The 17349-nt window shown below is 44.6% G+C and overlaps 2 protein-coding genes across 8 annotated transcripts in view; one reads left to right on the top strand and one right to left on the bottom strand.

Annotated features, from left to right (window-relative positions):
• LOC139805752 (uncharacterized) overlaps positions 1-17349 on the top strand; it is a 335505-nt gene that overhangs the window by 143546 nt on the left and 174610 nt on the right. The window lies entirely within an intron of this gene.
• The window catches only part of MYH10 (myosin heavy chain 10), a 100494-nt gene that overhangs the window by 3035 nt on the left and 80110 nt on the right, over positions 1-17349 (bottom strand). For both annotated transcript variants that reach the window (XM_071764489.1, XM_071764490.1), the window contains 15 exons: positions 15617-15788; positions 14797-15009; positions 14557-14701; positions 13016-13222; positions 10610-10714; positions 9372-9524; positions 8792-9040; positions 8023-8235; positions 7324-7536; positions 5761-5922; positions 3570-3698; positions 2187-2275; positions 1813-1936; positions 1508-1716; positions 557-665 (listed from right to left, as the gene is read on the bottom strand). In XM_071764489.1, coding sequence (XP_071620590.1) covers positions 557-665; positions 1508-1716; positions 1813-1936; positions 2187-2275; positions 3570-3698; positions 5761-5922; positions 7324-7536; positions 8023-8235; positions 8792-9040; positions 9372-9524; positions 10610-10714; positions 13016-13222; positions 14557-14701; positions 14797-15009; positions 15617-15788 — 2492 coding nt within the window. The remainder of the gene's footprint in view (positions 1-556; positions 666-1507; positions 1717-1812; positions 1937-2186; positions 2276-3569; positions 3699-5760; positions 5923-7323; positions 7537-8022; positions 8236-8791; positions 9041-9371; positions 9525-10609; positions 10715-13015; positions 13223-14556; positions 14702-14796; positions 15010-15616; positions 15789-17349) is intronic.

Below are 17349 nucleotides of genomic sequence, written 5' to 3'. Positions count from 1 at the left end.
GGTGTTGAGGCTGGAGAAGAGGAGGCTCAGGGGAGACCTCATCACTCTCTCCAACTCCCTGAAAGGAGGTTGGAGCCAGGGGGGGGGTTGGGCTCTTTTCCCAGGCAACTCTCAGCAAGACAAGAGGGCACAAGAGGTCTCAAGTTGTGCCAGGGGAGGTTTAGGTTGGACATGAGAAAGAATTTCTTTCTGGAGAGGGTGATCAGGCATTGGAATGGGCTGCCCAGGGAAGGGGTGGATTCTCCATCCCTGGAGATATTTCAAAAGAGCCTGGATGTGGCACTCAGTGCCATGGGCTGGGAACCACGGGGGGAGTGGATCAAGGGTTGGACTTGATGAGCTCTGAGGTCCCTTCCAACGTGTCTGATTCTATGATCTTGAAGTCCCTTTCCCACCATGGTTCTATGACTGCTGGGAGCTACTCTAGGGGTTCAGCGATCAATACAGGGGCTGCCTCAAATGTCTTCATTGAAATGCTTTTTAACAAGCCCTCCAAGTATGGTTTAATTTGCCTTTTCTGAGAAACCAGTCTCCAAAGCTAAGCCCCTCCACCTACCTGCTCCTTGTACTGGTCTGTGTGCCGGCGTTCATCCTCCACCTGCATGAAGACTTCTTTCAATTTCTTCTCAGTACGCCGCACCAGTTTGTTAGCAGCTGCTCTTTCCCTAGAATGATGAAAAGCCAGAATTTGTCCCAGCACTTGGAGTTTGCCCCCACAGACTCTGCCCTTTCTGAAAGGCTTTTGCCTCATGGTGGAACTGATACTTGAGTCCCCTTAACACGCCTGCCAGAACCAACTCAGTTTCTGTGTCCTGGTGGTTCGGGTGCAGCTCTGAAAGCCTCAGCACTGGAGCAACATGAGCAGGGTGTGCAGGCTGAACAGAGGGTCAGAAGGGGCTTTTTCACAATGAGATTGCAGAGAGCAGCTTTAAAGTTCTTGCACAGTCCTCACACAGAGCCAAAAGCACAAAGAGAATGGAGATGGTGATGACAGCCCAGCTGCAGGTGCTGGGAGGGACTAGCTAAAACCCCAATGATTTGGAGGACCAAGGTGATGACAACAGGTTGGAAGAGCTCCTCAGTGCAGACACTTCTGCAGGGCACAGGATTCATCTCAGCTAACTTGAGGTGTCACACCTAAGCTGTTCAACTTGCTTCCTCTAACCAGAGAGTGGGTGTCTCAAGGGGATGTCCCTTCTCATCTTGCCTTAAGAAGCTTCCACAGCACCCTGTGGATCCTGGGACTTCCAATCAAAATATGCACCCAGCTCACTTCAAGAGTTAATTCAACAGTTTCAGAGCAAATAGATAATGAAACTTTCAACCCAAATTACTTCACAGATGTCTTGTTCAAGTGTGTCCCCTCAACAGTAAGATTCCAGATAACAAACCCTTCTGCCTGTGCTGTGACCTCACATCTCAGCCCTACAAAAAATGAAGGCATGGAGGTTTCAGGCATTCAACTGACAGAGCAAACACAAGCAAGCATATTTTTTTTTTTCCTTACTTGGCTTCCTGCTCAAGCTGTTCTTCTAGCTGCACGATCTTAGCTTCTAGAGTAGATATTGTTGTCTTGATCTTAGACTTGACAGAGCCCTCCAGGTCCTGCAGCTTGGCTTTCAGCTCTTTGTTCTGCCTCTCCAGCTGCTGCCGGGCATTTTCACTCTTCTGGGCAGCACTCCTCTCCCCAGCCAGCTCAGAATTGAGCGTGTCAACCTTGCAGAGGAGAGGAAGAGAAGTTCACTTGGTGCTATTCAGAACCCCCACTTAACTCCCCAGCTGCCCCTGCAGCACTGCCAGCAGTGGCTTCACCTGCAGCGTGGTCTTTCGGAAGCGCTCGTTGAGAAGCTCCATGTTGCTCTGCTCCTCCTCCAGCTCTTCCTCCAACTGTGCAATCCGAGCCTCCAGCCTCCGCTTCTCATCCAGCAGTGCTGACCTAGAAAGGAAGTATTTGGGTCAAGACACGTTCAGATCTGATACAAAGCCACTGGCTTGCTTGCTTCTGATAGTTCAGGCATCACAAGCTGCCCTGAGAAGCTCCCATGTCTGCAACTCGCTTGGTAAAAACCAGGAATTTTCATCATGAAGGCAGGGTCAGTATGGAATTAGCCAGCAGACAACTGAGAATCACAGCTGCTGGAGCCTGAAGTTCTGCAGAATCAGAATTTATACATTTGATGACTCACTTTCCTGAAGCACTGTTTGCAATCTCATCAGCCAGCTCATCCCTTTCCTGCTCAGCATGACGACGGGCTCGTTCAGAGGCAGCAAATTCCTGTGAAGGTTTAGGAAAAGATTCATTACAATATCAGGCATTCTCAAAACTTCTGCAAATATTTCAGGCTTCTAAGAACTTCAGGGAGCTGCTGTGAAGTGTGATATGCCTGAGGTCAGAAGATAGCAGGACACATCTTAACATTTGGCCCCCCCTTAACTGCCATCTGACTGCATGGATTTATTCTTCCCGTCCCTGAAGCATTCCTTGCAGAAAGTGAAGGGAAAAATATCTGTGAAGATCTGTAACATTCAAGCCATAAAAACAGCAGGAGAAAACCATTCTGTCACATGCTCTGATAAACACATTTGCTGTAAAGTGGGTACTAAATTACGCAAAGTTTTTAGGTTCTTTCAGAGCTTGCATTCATCCTAAGAAACTAAAACCTCTAGCACAACCAACACTGAAACTTGTAATATAAACTGTGTTAAGTGGCAGAAACACCCAAGCATTTGCTAAGGACAATTACATGCACTGCAAGTGCAACACTGGTAAGTCTAAGTTCTCAAAGGAGTGACACGAAGAAGCTCTAGGAAGCCACAGGCCCACTCTAAAGGCTGTTGGTAAGTGTTGGGAAATCCCTGCTTCAAATTCTGCAGTTAATTCAGAGTGGTACTCTCTCACACAAGACAATTCTGATGATGCAGCAGTCTTAGGAGATAACAGGAGACTGCCCCATCCCTGGCAGTGTCTCAGCCCAGGATGGATGGGGCTTGGAGCACCCTGGGCTGTGGGAGGGGTCCCTGTCCACACAGGGGGTTGGAACTGGATGAGCTTTAAGGCCCTTTCCAACCCAAACCAGTCTGGGATTCTGTGATACACAGGAAGACTTAGAGCTCTGACATCAGCTGCCAACACTGAGGGAACACATTCCAGTCAGAGAAAGGAAGGAGGCCCTAGGAAGGCAGTAATAACCCTCCACAGGCTTCACTGGAGGTCCTGAAGCAATTGTTAGGTTATTACATCCTTCCAATAATCCATTTTGGTACAGACAGTGTCCACTGCACCTTTCAGAGACTCTCAAATCACTCCTAGGGAGGCCTCAAATCTGTAAGCAGCAGCAAAGCTTTCCTGCTACCCAGGCAGGGAATGGCAGTGCAGGTTACTAGCATGATTCCCACACAAAGCTGTAAGAAGCTCACTAATGACCTGGGACAGGGGGGGGAGAGAAAGATCTCCTGGCTCCCATTTCTCTGGTCAACTCACTAGATTGCTTTTTACTTCTTTTTTCTTTTTTTTTTCCTGATATTCTTACCCTAACAAGAGAAACTAATTTCTTGGATTTCAGTCTCACCTCTTGGAGCTGAAGTATTTCTGCTTCAAGACCTTTGAGCTTCTTTTCACTCTCTTTGGACTGTGCAAAGATCTCATCTCTGGATGCACGGGCTTCTTCCAGCTCCCGTTGGTAATCTTTCATTTGAGCCTGGAGTTGGAAAGCAGAGGAAAAGAAAAGCCACATTGCTTAGGACAATCACAAGATTTATTAGTAGTTCTGAAGCATTTCAGCCCTTAAGAGGCAAGATCTTCCTCCCAAAGTAGCTTCGTTCCACTTTAATGCTTTTTTAGTTCTCATTTTTATTAAAAAAACCCCTTCATTTTCTCACCTTTCCACCACTGAATTTCTTGTCAGAAATGCCACATGATAAAGGCTTCACCTCATTTATCTGGTGTATTTGTTGCAGAATAAAACTCTAATAAAGAGCTGCTCAATTACACTGGTCATGAAACTCATGGAGATGTAAAACTCTTGGAATTGCTCGTAAAAAATGCACTTAAACTGACTGAAAAACCCAAAAAGTATTACAAGTTAAGAAATTATTTTCAGAGCAGAAGTCCCATGTGCACCATTTTGCACACTTCAAAGCATGTACTTCTGCTTCTCTTAACACAGACAGATCTTAATCTGCACAAGTCTGATTTGAGATGCTTAGAGAATAAGAAAGTTGAAGAACCAGGGATGAGTCCTCTTCTTTCAGGTGCTCATGCAAAACCATACAAAGATTAAAGTGGGCAGGGCAGAAATGCAGGATAATTTGTTGTATGCTTTACATGGTCTTGCCATGAAAATTTTTGGCTAAATTGAACTCTTATCAAACATCAAGTACTTCTCTGGGAATGGGAAATAAATCCTTGAGACAAGGATCTTTTTTTTTTCCTTTGGTAAATTAAAAAGAAATTTACTCTAAGCTACCTTGGAGCTTTTTTAAAGCAATGGAAATTTACTCCTTTTTCTCTGGAGCATTGGTTTTGGCTGAAAACACCTGAAAAAGTTCAATAAATTGAGGAAGGAGCAGTCAGCAAGAGCTGAGCCCAGTGAGTTCAACAATACAAAACCACCCCAAATTTTAAAAATGCAGCCTATAAAGCAACACTCAGTAAATTCTTACTCCGAGTGAAGAAATAAAGGAAAAAATGACTTCTGAACAGAAGGTTGGGAACAAAGTTAACTCCTTACCAACAAAAGGATGTGAGGAACATGGAGCAGGTGCTAAGTTCAGAGTATCATAGAATCATAGAATAGGCTGGGTTGGAAGGGACCTCAGAGATCATCAAGTCCAACCCTTGATTAACTACCACTGCAGTCACTAGCCCATGGCACTGAGTGCCACATCCAGGCTCTTTTTAAATGTCTCCAGGGACAAAGAGTCCACTACCTCCCTGGGCAGCCCATTCCAATGTCTGATCACCCTTTCCGTGAAAAAATTCTTTCTAATATCCAATCTGAACTCTTGTCTTGCTGAGAGTTGCCTGGGAAAAGAGCCCAACCCCCCCCTGGCTCCAACCTCCTTTCAGGGAGTTGGAGAGAGTGATGAGGTCTCCCCTGAGCCTCCTCTTCTCCAGCCTCAACACCCCCAGCTCCCTCAGCCCTTCCTCACAGGACTTGTGCTGGATCCCTTCCCAGCCTCCTTGCTCTTCTCTGGACCTGCTCCAGCACCTCAATCTCCTTCCTGAGCTGAGGGGCCCAGAACTGGACACAGGACTCAAGCTGTGGCCTCCCCAGGGCTGAGCACAGGGGCAGAATCCCTTCCCTGGACCTGCTGGCCACGCTGTTCCTGAGCCAGCCCAGGATGCCATTGGCCTTCTTGGCCACCTGGGCACACTGCTGGCTCCTCTTCAGCTTCCTGGCAATCCAGACTCCCAGCTCCCTTTCTGCCACTCTGTGCCCAGCCTGGAGCTCCCCATGGGGTTGTTGTGGCCAAAGTGCAGGACCCAGCACTTGGAATGTTGAACCTCATCCCATTGGAATCAGCCCAACTCTCCAGTCTGTCCAGGTCCCTCTGCAGAGCCCTCCTGCCTTCCAGCTGATTGACACTCCCCTCCAGCTTGGTGTCATCTGCATAGAGCAGTTACTCTATGCCATGTGTCAGCACAGTGGAATCTGCTCCTCCTCGGGCCTTCAAGCTACGAATATATTTAACTAAAAGCAACACCCTGGACAGCCTGTGACCCGGAGAGAAAGCAGCTCAGTTATCAGCTGGGCCTACCTGGAGCTTCCGTAGCTGCTTGATTGCTTCATCCCGAGCCTTGTTTGCAGCCTCAATCTGCCCTTCCAGGTCTTTCAGATCCATCTCCATTTTCTTCTTGGCTGCCACAGCCAGAGCCCTCTGCTTGCGCTCGTCCTCCAGTTCCGCCTCCAGCTCCCGCACCTGTGGAAAAGAAGGGTTGGAGAGGCTGAGTGCCAGGGATGGAGCAACCTCAAAATCCTAAAACCAATGGTCAGGGACTCCAAAAAGGGCCTTTGCAGAGTGGGATTAACATTACCTGGTGGGAAAACTCTACAGAATGCAAGCTACATGGGACTGCGTGCTCTGTTTTTCAGATGGTAAAACCAAATCCACCAACTGGGAGCTGAGGTCACTGATCTGATCCCAATCTGAACTGAGCTGAGGTCACTGATCTGATCTCACAGAAAGGAAAACCAAAACTCAGCACCTGAGGCACTTCCATTCATCTGGGGAGCTACTTCATGAGCAGCTTTCTCAGTAATCCACAATTTAGGTATCACTCTAGGGCAGGTGTTACTAGTTTGGATTGAACCAATAGGAGGGAAATAAGAAGCAGAATCACCTCATTTTCAAGGAAAAAAATGAAATTGTTCCCTTTGGAACAGCTGTGATATTAACATTTATACACCAACCACCTTCCTTTTTTTTTTTAAAAAAAAAAAAACAGAACAGAAGAGACCCTAAAACAGCAAGAAAATATGAGCTAACCCAAACCTATGCAAGAATGATAGAGCTAGAAATGCCACAGGTCATCAATGTGCAAGAATACATTTTGTTTTGAAGCCTCTTCTTTCTAGGCCAAGAGCTCTTGTCCAGTGGAAGATAACAGCAATTTTGCACTACAGAGAAATTCAAAAGTCCTCCAGACCATCTTCATTTATAAGAGATTTCTATATTGGTGATTCTCAGTCACAGTAGGTTTTTGATTTCTTATGATAAATCTTGAAATAGTGAATGTTTTTTTTCCCTGAAGTCTAATGCTAACTTTGAACCATCATCTCTTACAAACATTTAATTTTAAAGGCATTTCTGGAGTCTCCTGCACTGCTTATTGTGACTCCAGTTCAAGTCCAGCAAATCTGGCATCTTTGCCACAATTTTCATTTAGAAAATTGTTCACTTAGTTACAGTCTACCTCAGCATCCAGGAATTTGTTCCTGTACATCAAATAGTATGGGCTTGGAGGTTCAAATAACACATCCCTGCCCTTGAAACACAACAGTAGCCAACCCCCTGTTGCATGTATTCTGTTTCTGGAGAAGCACCAGTGGCAGATTAACACCAACAGCTGGCAGCAGCCAGTCCTCAGCAAGACTCACTCAGCCTCTGAGAAGATCAGTGCTTGGGATTTCTACAATATGGGATCTTTAAACCAAGAGTTTTATTTTTCTGGTAGGAAGTTACTAGTGAGGGCAGGTTATTACATCCTTCCAATAATCCATTTTGGTACAGACAGTGTCCACTGCACCTTTCAGAGACTCTCAAATCACTTTGCAAATCCTCACACCCCTCCCACTATGAAGTACTGTAAAACAGACATACTTGTTTAACCAGCATCCTCTTTTTCTCTTCATTCTGTTCATCTCTGGCTTGCAGATCTCTCTCAAACTGGGCTTTCATAGCTTGCATGTTCACCTCCAAACGAAGCTTAGCATCTTCTGTGGCCTGTAGTTCATCCTCCAGTTCCTCAAGCTGAGTCCTCATCTCTTCAACCTGTTGTTCCAAAGTTCTCTTCGACTTCTCCAGTTCATGGACCTAAGCCACAAATATTAATCAGACCCTCTTCCTCACCAGTCTCAACATCAGCAGTTATTAACACTAAAATAAGATGTTACATGAACTCAGTCCTCTACATTGTAATGTTCTGAATTGGGCAATTCATCAGAAGAGGCAGAGCAGCATCTCTAAGTCTGTATTAGAGAACACCAACAAACATCTCTGCAGATGGCTGGAGAGATGTCACAGAGAAAAAGCAGTAGCAAGACAAGCTCTTAAATCTGGTGCAGGTGCCACAAGTCATGTGGCCAGCAACCTCTGCTCCCCATGTGGTCATGTCATTTGAAGAGGCCTGATGTTAAAAAAAAACCCTTTTTTCTGAATTAATTTCTCCAGAATTATGGGTGATAAATCAGCCTCAGAAAGACCTATTTTTGTGTCAAATATATTTCTTCAAACCAGGAAGTTTCCCTTTGTTATTCCCTGTGTAGTATGAAACAAAACAGAGTGTGGAAACATACTTACATTTTTGCCCACATCATCTTTAGAGCTCATTAAGTCTTCCATATCTGCACGCAACTGTTTGTTCTGTCTTTCAAATTCTTCCTTTGCTTCCAGGGCTTCTTCCAAAGCCCGAGCCAGGGACAGTGCTTTGGTTTCCTTCTCTCTTGCTTCTGCTTCAGCACGATCTCTTTCCTCTGCATATCTGGCTGAAATGTTCTTTTCTTCTGCCAGCATCTGAACATAAGAAATAATGAATCCATCTCCTAAGTTCTGTAATCAAGTCTCTCCTGCTTCAGCTATTTTAGTCAATGAAGTGGTTAATGCTCCAAGTTTAATTGGCCTTCAGAAGCTGTCTGGTCTTCTCAATCTTGAACAAAGTGCTAGTAAGAAAACAGCTACACTGGGATGAGATGAGGGAAGCAAGCTGCTAATCAGGATTGAATCAGTTTTATATTATTTATAGTTCCCAGTCTTCACATCCTTCTTTTAGCCTACCTCAAGGAATTACAATACTACTCTTCAGTTTTTGTTCCACTATAATTTCCTTTTTGTATATAAAGAACTCATTACTTGAAGTAACAAGCTTCAAAGTTGGCATTTAGCTCTGTGAAATTTTAAGTGACAAGTTCCTCTTACAGGTGCTCACAGAAGATTTGTCAATAACCACAGGCCTCTTGTCAGACCCTTCTCAATGACCCTCCAAGGCTCATTTATACCCTAACACTCTAAATTAGATGCCCTATATAAAAAAATAAACAGGGAAGAGCAGGATGACAGAAAACCAGCCCACCTGATCAAACTTCTTCTGCTTTTTCTCCAGGTTGGAAACAATCTGGCGCTGATGATCCAGATCCACCATCAGGTCATCCAGCTCCTGCTGCAGCCGATTTTTTGTCTTTTCCAACTTATCATAAGCAATTGCCTTCTCCTCTAGGCGTTGGCTGAGGGATTCTATGTCCTTCAATAATTTTTTCTTATTTTCCTCCAAGCCTTCAATGGTTCCCAAGTCATCATCTACCTTTTTCTTAGCATCGGCCAACTGAAATGGAAAGAAAGAAAATCATCTTCCTTAGTGCATCACAGTAACAAAAGGAAGGCATCAGGTCCAGTTATCAAAACCAGAAATAGATGTTGTTAGCTAAAGTAAAAGAAATATCCTGAGATAGCAGAGTACTAAGTAGGGGAAAGTCCTGTCCATTGCAGTTAGTTGTGCCAGTCATTACTGCAACAGAGCAAGACCACAGGAAATTTTATTCCAAAACTTGGTCAAGCACATATGCAAATATCATGACAGTTCTCCCAACACATTTCCTCAATCTCACGTGGATTGTGTGGGTCTTCCAGAAGTCCTGTCACTTACAACAGCTTACCTGTGATTGCAAGGCAAGCATCTGCTTCTCCAAGTTCTTCCTGGCCTCCTCTTCCTCTTCCTGCTGCTCTTGTAGGTTGTTCTTCTCCTCTTCCAGCTGCCTAATCCTACTGCTCAGGTTGAGTTTCTGGCGAGTTTCCTCCTGAAGCAGCTCCTGGGACACAACAGGGCAGACCCAAAGTTCAGTTTGGTTCACAGTGTGTTAACTGCCCTTGGGCTCCCACCCTCCCTTACTCTACACAGAGTTGTTTGATTATTTTTCTCACAGGATTTTTGCAGGAGGACATGCTTATGAAGTTTACCCTTGTAATTTGGGGTTTCAAACAGCACTCTTTCATTTTGGGCACACTTAAAACCTTTATAAAGCATCTTTGTGATCAGCCAGTTCATGCCACTGTCCTAGAAGTTAAAGGCTGATTCTTTTCTGGTTTTAATGGGATAAGAACAGAAGTCACCTTGGAAATTTTTCTTTCAGATGAGACCCAATTTTAAACCACCTGGGAAGAATACACAGCAGCAACTCCTGCAATGGCAGCATGCTTCCAAGTTTTGCTGCATTGTTAAATATAAAGGTCAGTTTAAAGATAGCTGTAATTTGGCAATGGAAACTTCTGTCCTAGTGGAAACTATTAAGAGGGGCAACCACAGCCCCTCACCCCCCTGCTCCTCACAGACCTCTCCAAGGGGATGAGCATTATTCAAGTAGTCACCATTGGCATTTTTTTAACAGGGGGGAAACCCCAGTGATGAATATATGCATAGAGCTGGATTATTTCACTGGAAACCAAACACTGGCAGTTTCAAGAATTAAGCTGTCAGTAAAAGACAGGATATTGTCACTCATGCCCTTCATACACCTTTAGGATCTTATTTACATTGACATTCTACTTCAAAAGTTTGTGGGTTTTTTGTTTTGTTTTGTCTAATTTAGTTTGTGGGGTTTTTTTAGGTTTTTTTTTTTTTTTACTTAACATTTACCCCCGACAGAAACAAGGAAATAAAAGAGAAACTGAAAGGCTACATTCTATCAAATAGCAAATCTTTGATAATGAAAAACTGGCTCCCCCTGTGGCTGAGCAGTCCTTGCACAGGGCATTTTACCAGACTTCAGTAGGAAATACAGCTTCTACCCAAGGGACTTCCCAACCCATCAGTGAAAATGTATTTTCTGTTAAGCATCCAGCATTTAAATGAGAAATAAAGCTTCATTGCCAATTCCAAGCTTCACTGCACACACACCTGTGTATCCTGAAGCTGAGATTCCAAACTAGCTGCATCCTTGGCAAACTTGATGCCTTTCTTCTCTGCTTCCTCCAGGAGACTTGAGACATTATCCAGCTCGTTCTGCAAAGCAAGGGGTTTAAAGGTAACAGAATGCAGCTGACTCAAGGCAAAGCTGACATCCCACTGGGAGCTGGAACTGCAGAACACAAAACCTCAACAAATTCCAGGAATGGCAAGACAATGAGAGATCCCAGTTCAGAGCTACAAGAAGCTAAAAATCCTAAATTTTGGGTGGAAACTTGAAGTTGGATGTCAGTCTTGACCTTAAGGGCACATCATAAGGATAATTAGGTGTGCTCTTTAGCAGAGCATGTCACTCCAGTATCTGCATTCAGACTTAAATCCTATTTTTAATTATAGGATTGTGTATTTTACAGGACCATTAATTCAGAGATTATCAGGATAGCAGCTGGGTTTAAAGCATCACTGCAAGAGAAAAGGTTACTGCCAGGTGCCAACTCTTGCTGGTTTATGCTACTTGCACATACAGTGAGAGACTGCCCAAAATCTTCCCTCAAAAAGAACTGGGCCTTTCCCCCTTTGAAGCACTTCAGAGCATGACCTCAAGTGCTCATTGTTATGGTTTATAAGTCAACCCTGACTGCATTTTGTCCATTTTCACCATAACCCAGAAGAAAAGGCCCTCACCTGCAATGCCTGTCTGTCAGGCTCCCAGCTTTGAAGCACAAGAGGAAAGTTGTGGCCAACACCAATCAGTATCTCAGAGCTAACAAATGAGGTCAGCCCAATCCACTCAATTCCATACCCAAGCCAAAACCCAAGCTGTCAACAGAGCCTCCTACAGGATCTCACACAGAATCATTTGGGTTGGAAGGGACCTCAGAGCTCATCAAGTCCAACCCTTGATCCACTCCCCCCGTGGTTCCCAGCCCATGGCACTGAGTGCCACATCCAGGCTCTTTTGAAATATCTCCAGGGATGGAGAATCCACCCCTTCCCTGGGCAGCCCATTCCAATGCCTGATCACCCTCTCCAGAAAGAAATTCTTTCTAATGTCCAACCTAAACCTCCCCTGGCACAACTTGAGACCTCTTGTGCCCTCTTGTCTTGCTGAGAGTTGCCTGGGAAAAGAGCCCAACCCCCCCCTGGCTCCAACCTCCTTTCAGGGAGTTGGAGAGAGTGATGAGGTCTCCCCTGAGCCTCCTCTTCTCCAGCCTCAACACCCCCAGCTCCCTCAGCCCTTCCTCACAGGACTTGTGCTGGATCCCTTCCCAGCCTCCTTGCTCTTCTCTGGACCTGCTCCAGCACCTCAATCTCCTTCCTGAGCTGAGGGGCCCAGAACTGGACACAGGACTCAAGCTGTGGCCTCCCCAGGGCTGAGCACAGGGGCAGAATCCCTTCCCTGGACCTGCTGGCCACGCTCTTCCTGAGCCAGCCCAGGATGCCATTGGCATTCTTGGCCACCTGGGCACACTGCTGGCTCCTCTTCAGCTTCCTGGCAATCCAGACTCCCAGCTCCCTTTCTGCCACTCTGTGCCCAGCCTGGAGCTCCCCATGGGGTTGTTGTGGCCAAAGTGCAGGACCCAGCACTTGGAATGTTGAACCTCATCCCGTTGGGATCAGCCCAACTCTCCAGTCTGTCCAGGTCCCTCTGCAGAGCCCTCCTGCCTTCCAGCTGATCCACACTCCCCCCAGCTTGGTGTCATCTGTGAATTTCCTAATTGTGGACTCAATCCCCTCATCTAAATCACAAATGAAGACATTAAACAGCACTGGGCCCAGCACTGATCCCTGGGGGACACCAATTGGATCAGCACCACTCTCTGGGGGCCTCCAGCAGTTCCTAACCCAGCACAGAGAGCTCCTGGCTGAGCCCTGGGCTGACAGCTTTTCCAGGAGAATCCTATGGGAGATGGTGCCAAAGGCTTTGCTGAAGTCCAGGCAGACTCCATCCCCAGCCTTCCCCTCATCCCCAGGTGGATCACCTGGTGCTAAAAGGAGCTCAGGTTGGTCAGACAGGACCTGCCCTTCCTAACCCCGTGCTGGCTGGGTCTGATCCCCTGTCCCTCCTGGAGGTGCTGTGGGATTGTATGACCTGCTCCATTTGGTCTCCAGGATGGGAAGTCAGGTACCTGAGAAGCCACTGTAGCTCTCATATAGACCAGTTCAGAATTAGGGTCACGGTTTTCCAGCAATCACATCAGCACATCACCACTTTAAGGTCATCTCAAGTACACGAGTGCATGTTTGAGGTTCCCTCCCACATGAACTACAGACCCAGTTCCTCTAGACCCAGCTATGTTCTGAAAGCCATTTCTCCTAGCCACCTCTCTGCAGAGGGTTAAGGCTTTTACTTTCTTGCCTATTTTTCAGCAGATTAGGAGTTCCATACCACCTTACCTGCAGCTTGTTAGCTTTCTCAGTCAGTTCCACCCTCAGCCTTTCTCCTTCTGAGAGTTTAGCAGTCAGCTCTTGCACCTGAGCATCAAGCTTCTTCCTCTTATGTTCAGACTCTGCCTTGACCTGCTGCAGCACCTTCACTTCACAAGCCAACTCCTTGTTGTCTGACTCTAGGCCTTGCTTGTTTTTTTCAAGATTTGCTTTGAACTGGGGAGAAAAAAAAAAAAAAAGAAAGAAATTCAACACCTTGTTACGTATCAATATTTTTCTGCTAAAAATATTCAGTCCAGCAATTTGGATTTAGAAGTTCCAAGACAAAACAAGAGCTCAGCAAGCTGTAACTAAGGACTGTTTAAAATGCTGCCATGGAACATTCTGTGGTAGCCAAAGACTAAGTTCATGCAAGTTGTTCCACTCTCAGATAACACAGGTGACTGTGAGGACCAGAGGATAGAGACTTCTATGAATCCAACAAGATCTGGGATGTCAGTGCTGCAAAATGACTGAGAACACTGTAAGTAGGAAGGAATGTGCCTATTAACACATCAGCATGGCTCATCTCACAGAAATAAAAGGAAAGATATCAACTAAAGCTGCCCTGAATTTAGCAGCATGGAAGCAGCATGGAAGGGCATAACAAAGCATTTCTCACCACTGCACTGACATTTGTCAAAAATCTTTTGTAAAAAGTAATAACTGACATAAAGGATGTTTAACTGCCATTCTTACTATATCACCAGAACTGACATCACCTTACCACAGGATCTTTGTTTAAGATTGCAGGGTATTTTTCTATCTTTTCATGCTCTTATTGAGAATATTAATGAATGAGGAGCAGAAGAGATGCATAAGACCTTCAGGTGAATAAACCATAATTTGCACCATCTTTAATTAGGATGTTTCTCACTTAGTATTTTAATCTAAGGAAGCTGGTGAAGTATTCCCTACATAAAAATAGCACTACAGTCTGTGAATTGTCCACATACACATTTGTGAATGACCAGAAATACAGTCTCACAAATGTGAAATGAGTGTTGGAATAACTGTATGTCCCAACAAGTGATCCAGATGTGCCTCCTCAGGTGGTGGTGGTTACCAGAGAGTTCTGCAAACTGGCAAGCTGCTCCACAGATATCCAGCACAAGCATGAAGATTGGCTGGAAGAACTTTTACACCACCTGTACTCACAGCTCATTATTTGTGAGTGCTGACATTACAGTTACCTTGCTTGGGAGTGTTCTGCCATTCACTCATGCAGGGAACTGCTGTTGAACAAACAAACACATGGGCTGCTAGAGAATTCCCACAGCTATCACATGAATTTACTTCTGGACTTGTTACCAAGTCTAATGAACTCTTTCCTGATTCCTGTCAAGACTGTCTAATAGGTCAGGATAGATTTGATTCAGTTGCAATTGTTGTGCCTGTACAGAGGACACCCCAGCTCTGCAGAGAGCCCTGGAAAGGATCAGTGTGCTGATGCTGCTCATAAAAAGGCCCAAAGCAGACAAATAGATTTCTGTAATTCATTTTCTTCTCACCCTTTTTGCCTGTTCAAGCTGTTCAGAGAGCTCTTCCAGGGCAGTAGCATGCCTCTGCCTGATTTCCTGGATCTGGGCTTCATGGTTCTTGGTTTCCTCTTCAATTGCTTTCTTCAGTTCAGCCACCTCCTGCTCTCGTTTTGTCCTAGAGGAAGCACCCAGGGTTATCAAAACCAACATTTCAGTTTTGTTAATTAAAGGTCAGTTTTACTGGTGCCTTCTACAGACATACAAACCTACCTCAGCTCTTGCTGTGCTGCAGTGGTGTCCAAGGTATCTTCCAGTTCTGTTTTTAAAGCCTCCAACTCTTCACTCAAGTCTCTTTTCTGCTTTTCTGCCTTGTTGCGTGATGCCTTCTCTGATTCAAGATCCTCCTGGAGTTCTGCAATCTGAGCCTGCAACTCTCTTATCACTTTCAGTGCATTGTTCTTCTGAACTGCTTCTTCATCCCCTCTGTTAAATAAGAGGCACAGCAGTTAGGATACCTGTAATTTCAGGTCCATTCTCAGAGAAGTCTGGCTTTATTTATGGACACAAATGGTAACTGAACTTTGCCACTTGACTAAAATAGATCTTTTCAAACTTCAGAGATAGAAAACCTCTACTGCACTGTTATTCTCAAGCAGCAGCACAGTGCCTTTGGTATTACAAATGCACCCCCAATAACCAAGCCTTCACATTAACATTCAAGTATTCCAGTTTTGTAGACCTCAACACAGTCTGTAGAATTTTCACTTCCCACAAAATTAAGTATCATTACTCAAAAAACAGAAAAGGTATTTAGCTTATATTTAACGTATGGCTGCAAGACTGCCACACAAATCTGTCAGTGACTGAGGAGGACATACATTACACCAAGTACCCTGACCAGCATGAAGGCTCTCTCAGAATTACATGGTTTTTCTCCCCTGAGGCTGAACCAGCTGTCTAGAGATGCTCTAGTACAAACATAACTGGCTTCTGCTTGAACATTCCCAGTTCTAAGGGGTAATTTGCAGCCAGCTGAAATTTGGTCTGGGAAAGTAGGTTTCTCTAGTTCTGAGCCCCACCATGCTCTGACCTAGCAAGAGCAGCCTGTAGTTCTTCCTCTTTCTTGGCCAGCTGGATCTTCAGTTCTTCAATCTGGGCTTGCAGCTCAGCTATTTGGTCCTGTAGGTCTGTTGTTTCACCATCAAGTTTTCTTTTAGCTTTTTCTAATTCCTGACGGGTCTTCTCTTCCTTTTTTAAACGTTCTAAGGGAGCAAAGAATTATATTGCTAAGCAATTGCTCTCTTGTCATCCTCAGAAGATTCAGGGGCAGGGCAATGGGGTGGCAAAAAGGATGGGAAATTTAATATATGCTGTGTCAATTTTTTCTCCAGTCTGCAGCTGGAAGGGTGACTGGGAAAGACAGAACAGCAGAAAGTCAAGAAGTCAGTGACTGGAGAAAAAACTTTGAAACAGAAACATAACCTCATCTTGATGGAAAATACATGGAATGGGATCTAACAGTAGGCCTGGTGATCACAGACATCAGGATTCAAAAATGAAGAACAGCTACAGACTGGAAAAAAATGGTACTGCATAGTTTGGCAGGGCTAGGCTAGACTCCAGAAGGGCTGCTGGAAAAGAGTGCAGTTTAGAAAAAGCTTGGATAAATAAACCATTCTTGCAAGTATTTGCACCACTGACCTGCATCCCATGGACATTCAGCAAAGCTTTGGAATCCTGGAATTGCTTTCAGGAATTTGTGTTACCATCACACTCCTGCCCTAAGGTGGCACTTTGTAAAAAACCATCCACTTAACAGTGCCACAGCAATGAAATATATTCAGGTGATCTGCCTGCTGGCTGATCAGAACAGTTCCTGGCTGCATTGCTTCCAGTTAGCTAAAGTTAGATATTAAAGTCACAGGAAGGTTTTGCTTTGCACAACCACATTAGCACAGTTCTACATCCATTAGCATAAATGTAAATTAGAGTTGTTCAATACTTTGTGGATCCTCAGTGCAGAGATTTCTCTCACACCTTTTCCTAAGCCTGCTACTGGATCAGGACATCATCTTCTACATGGAGAGGGAGCCATGTTCAAGAATCATCTTAGAGCCATTCAGGGTTTCTTGGGATTTGTTTTTTCTCTAAACAGTTCCTCATTGGAAGAAAAAATAATGCACTTTTCTCTTTGTAGATACTAGTAAGCAACAGTTAGAACAGTGCCATAAGACCCAATTTTGTAATTGAGAAAGCACACAGTAAACTGAATTGTGGGTTTTTTTTCAAATTTTGGTGCCTAGCAGTGCCAAGACCCTAGCAGAGAGATCTTAACGGCTTCTTACATCATCTCAAAAGTAAATATTTTACTGTATTTTTCTAGCCAAGAAATAGTATGCCTTACATTTAAAATTTAAATTTCCATTTCTAGGGTCAGTCTTGGAACAGTGCCACAACCAAACACATCTATCAAATAACTTCAGAAACACTGGTCCTGACTGAAGTATAACTGCTCAAGCATTATTTTCCAACAAGTAAAGCTCATGTATGCCCATCTTAAGCTCTCTGAATATGATTTTGAAAGAAAATGTCCATCAATCCCCATGGCAGGGGGGTTGGAACTAGATCTTAAAGGTCCCTTCCAACCTGGAAAATTCTATGATTCATAGAATCACCACCAATATTACTTCAATACCTTCCTATATAGAATTCACTTTGGTATTCAGCCATAAGCACAAGTTTTAAAATATGTATCAAGGCAGGCCACAATAAAGTAAATTTTAAAACTCCAAACTAGGGTACAGAGAGCAACTTTGCCTTATA

Source organism: Heliangelus exortis, chromosome 20 (assembly GCF_036169615.1).
Source record: "Heliangelus exortis chromosome 20, bHelExo1.hap1, whole genome shotgun sequence".
NCBI classification, from domain to species: domain Eukaryota; kingdom Metazoa; phylum Chordata; class Aves; order Apodiformes; family Trochilidae; genus Heliangelus; species Heliangelus exortis.
This window is presented reverse-complemented; position numbering and strand designations above follow the sequence as displayed.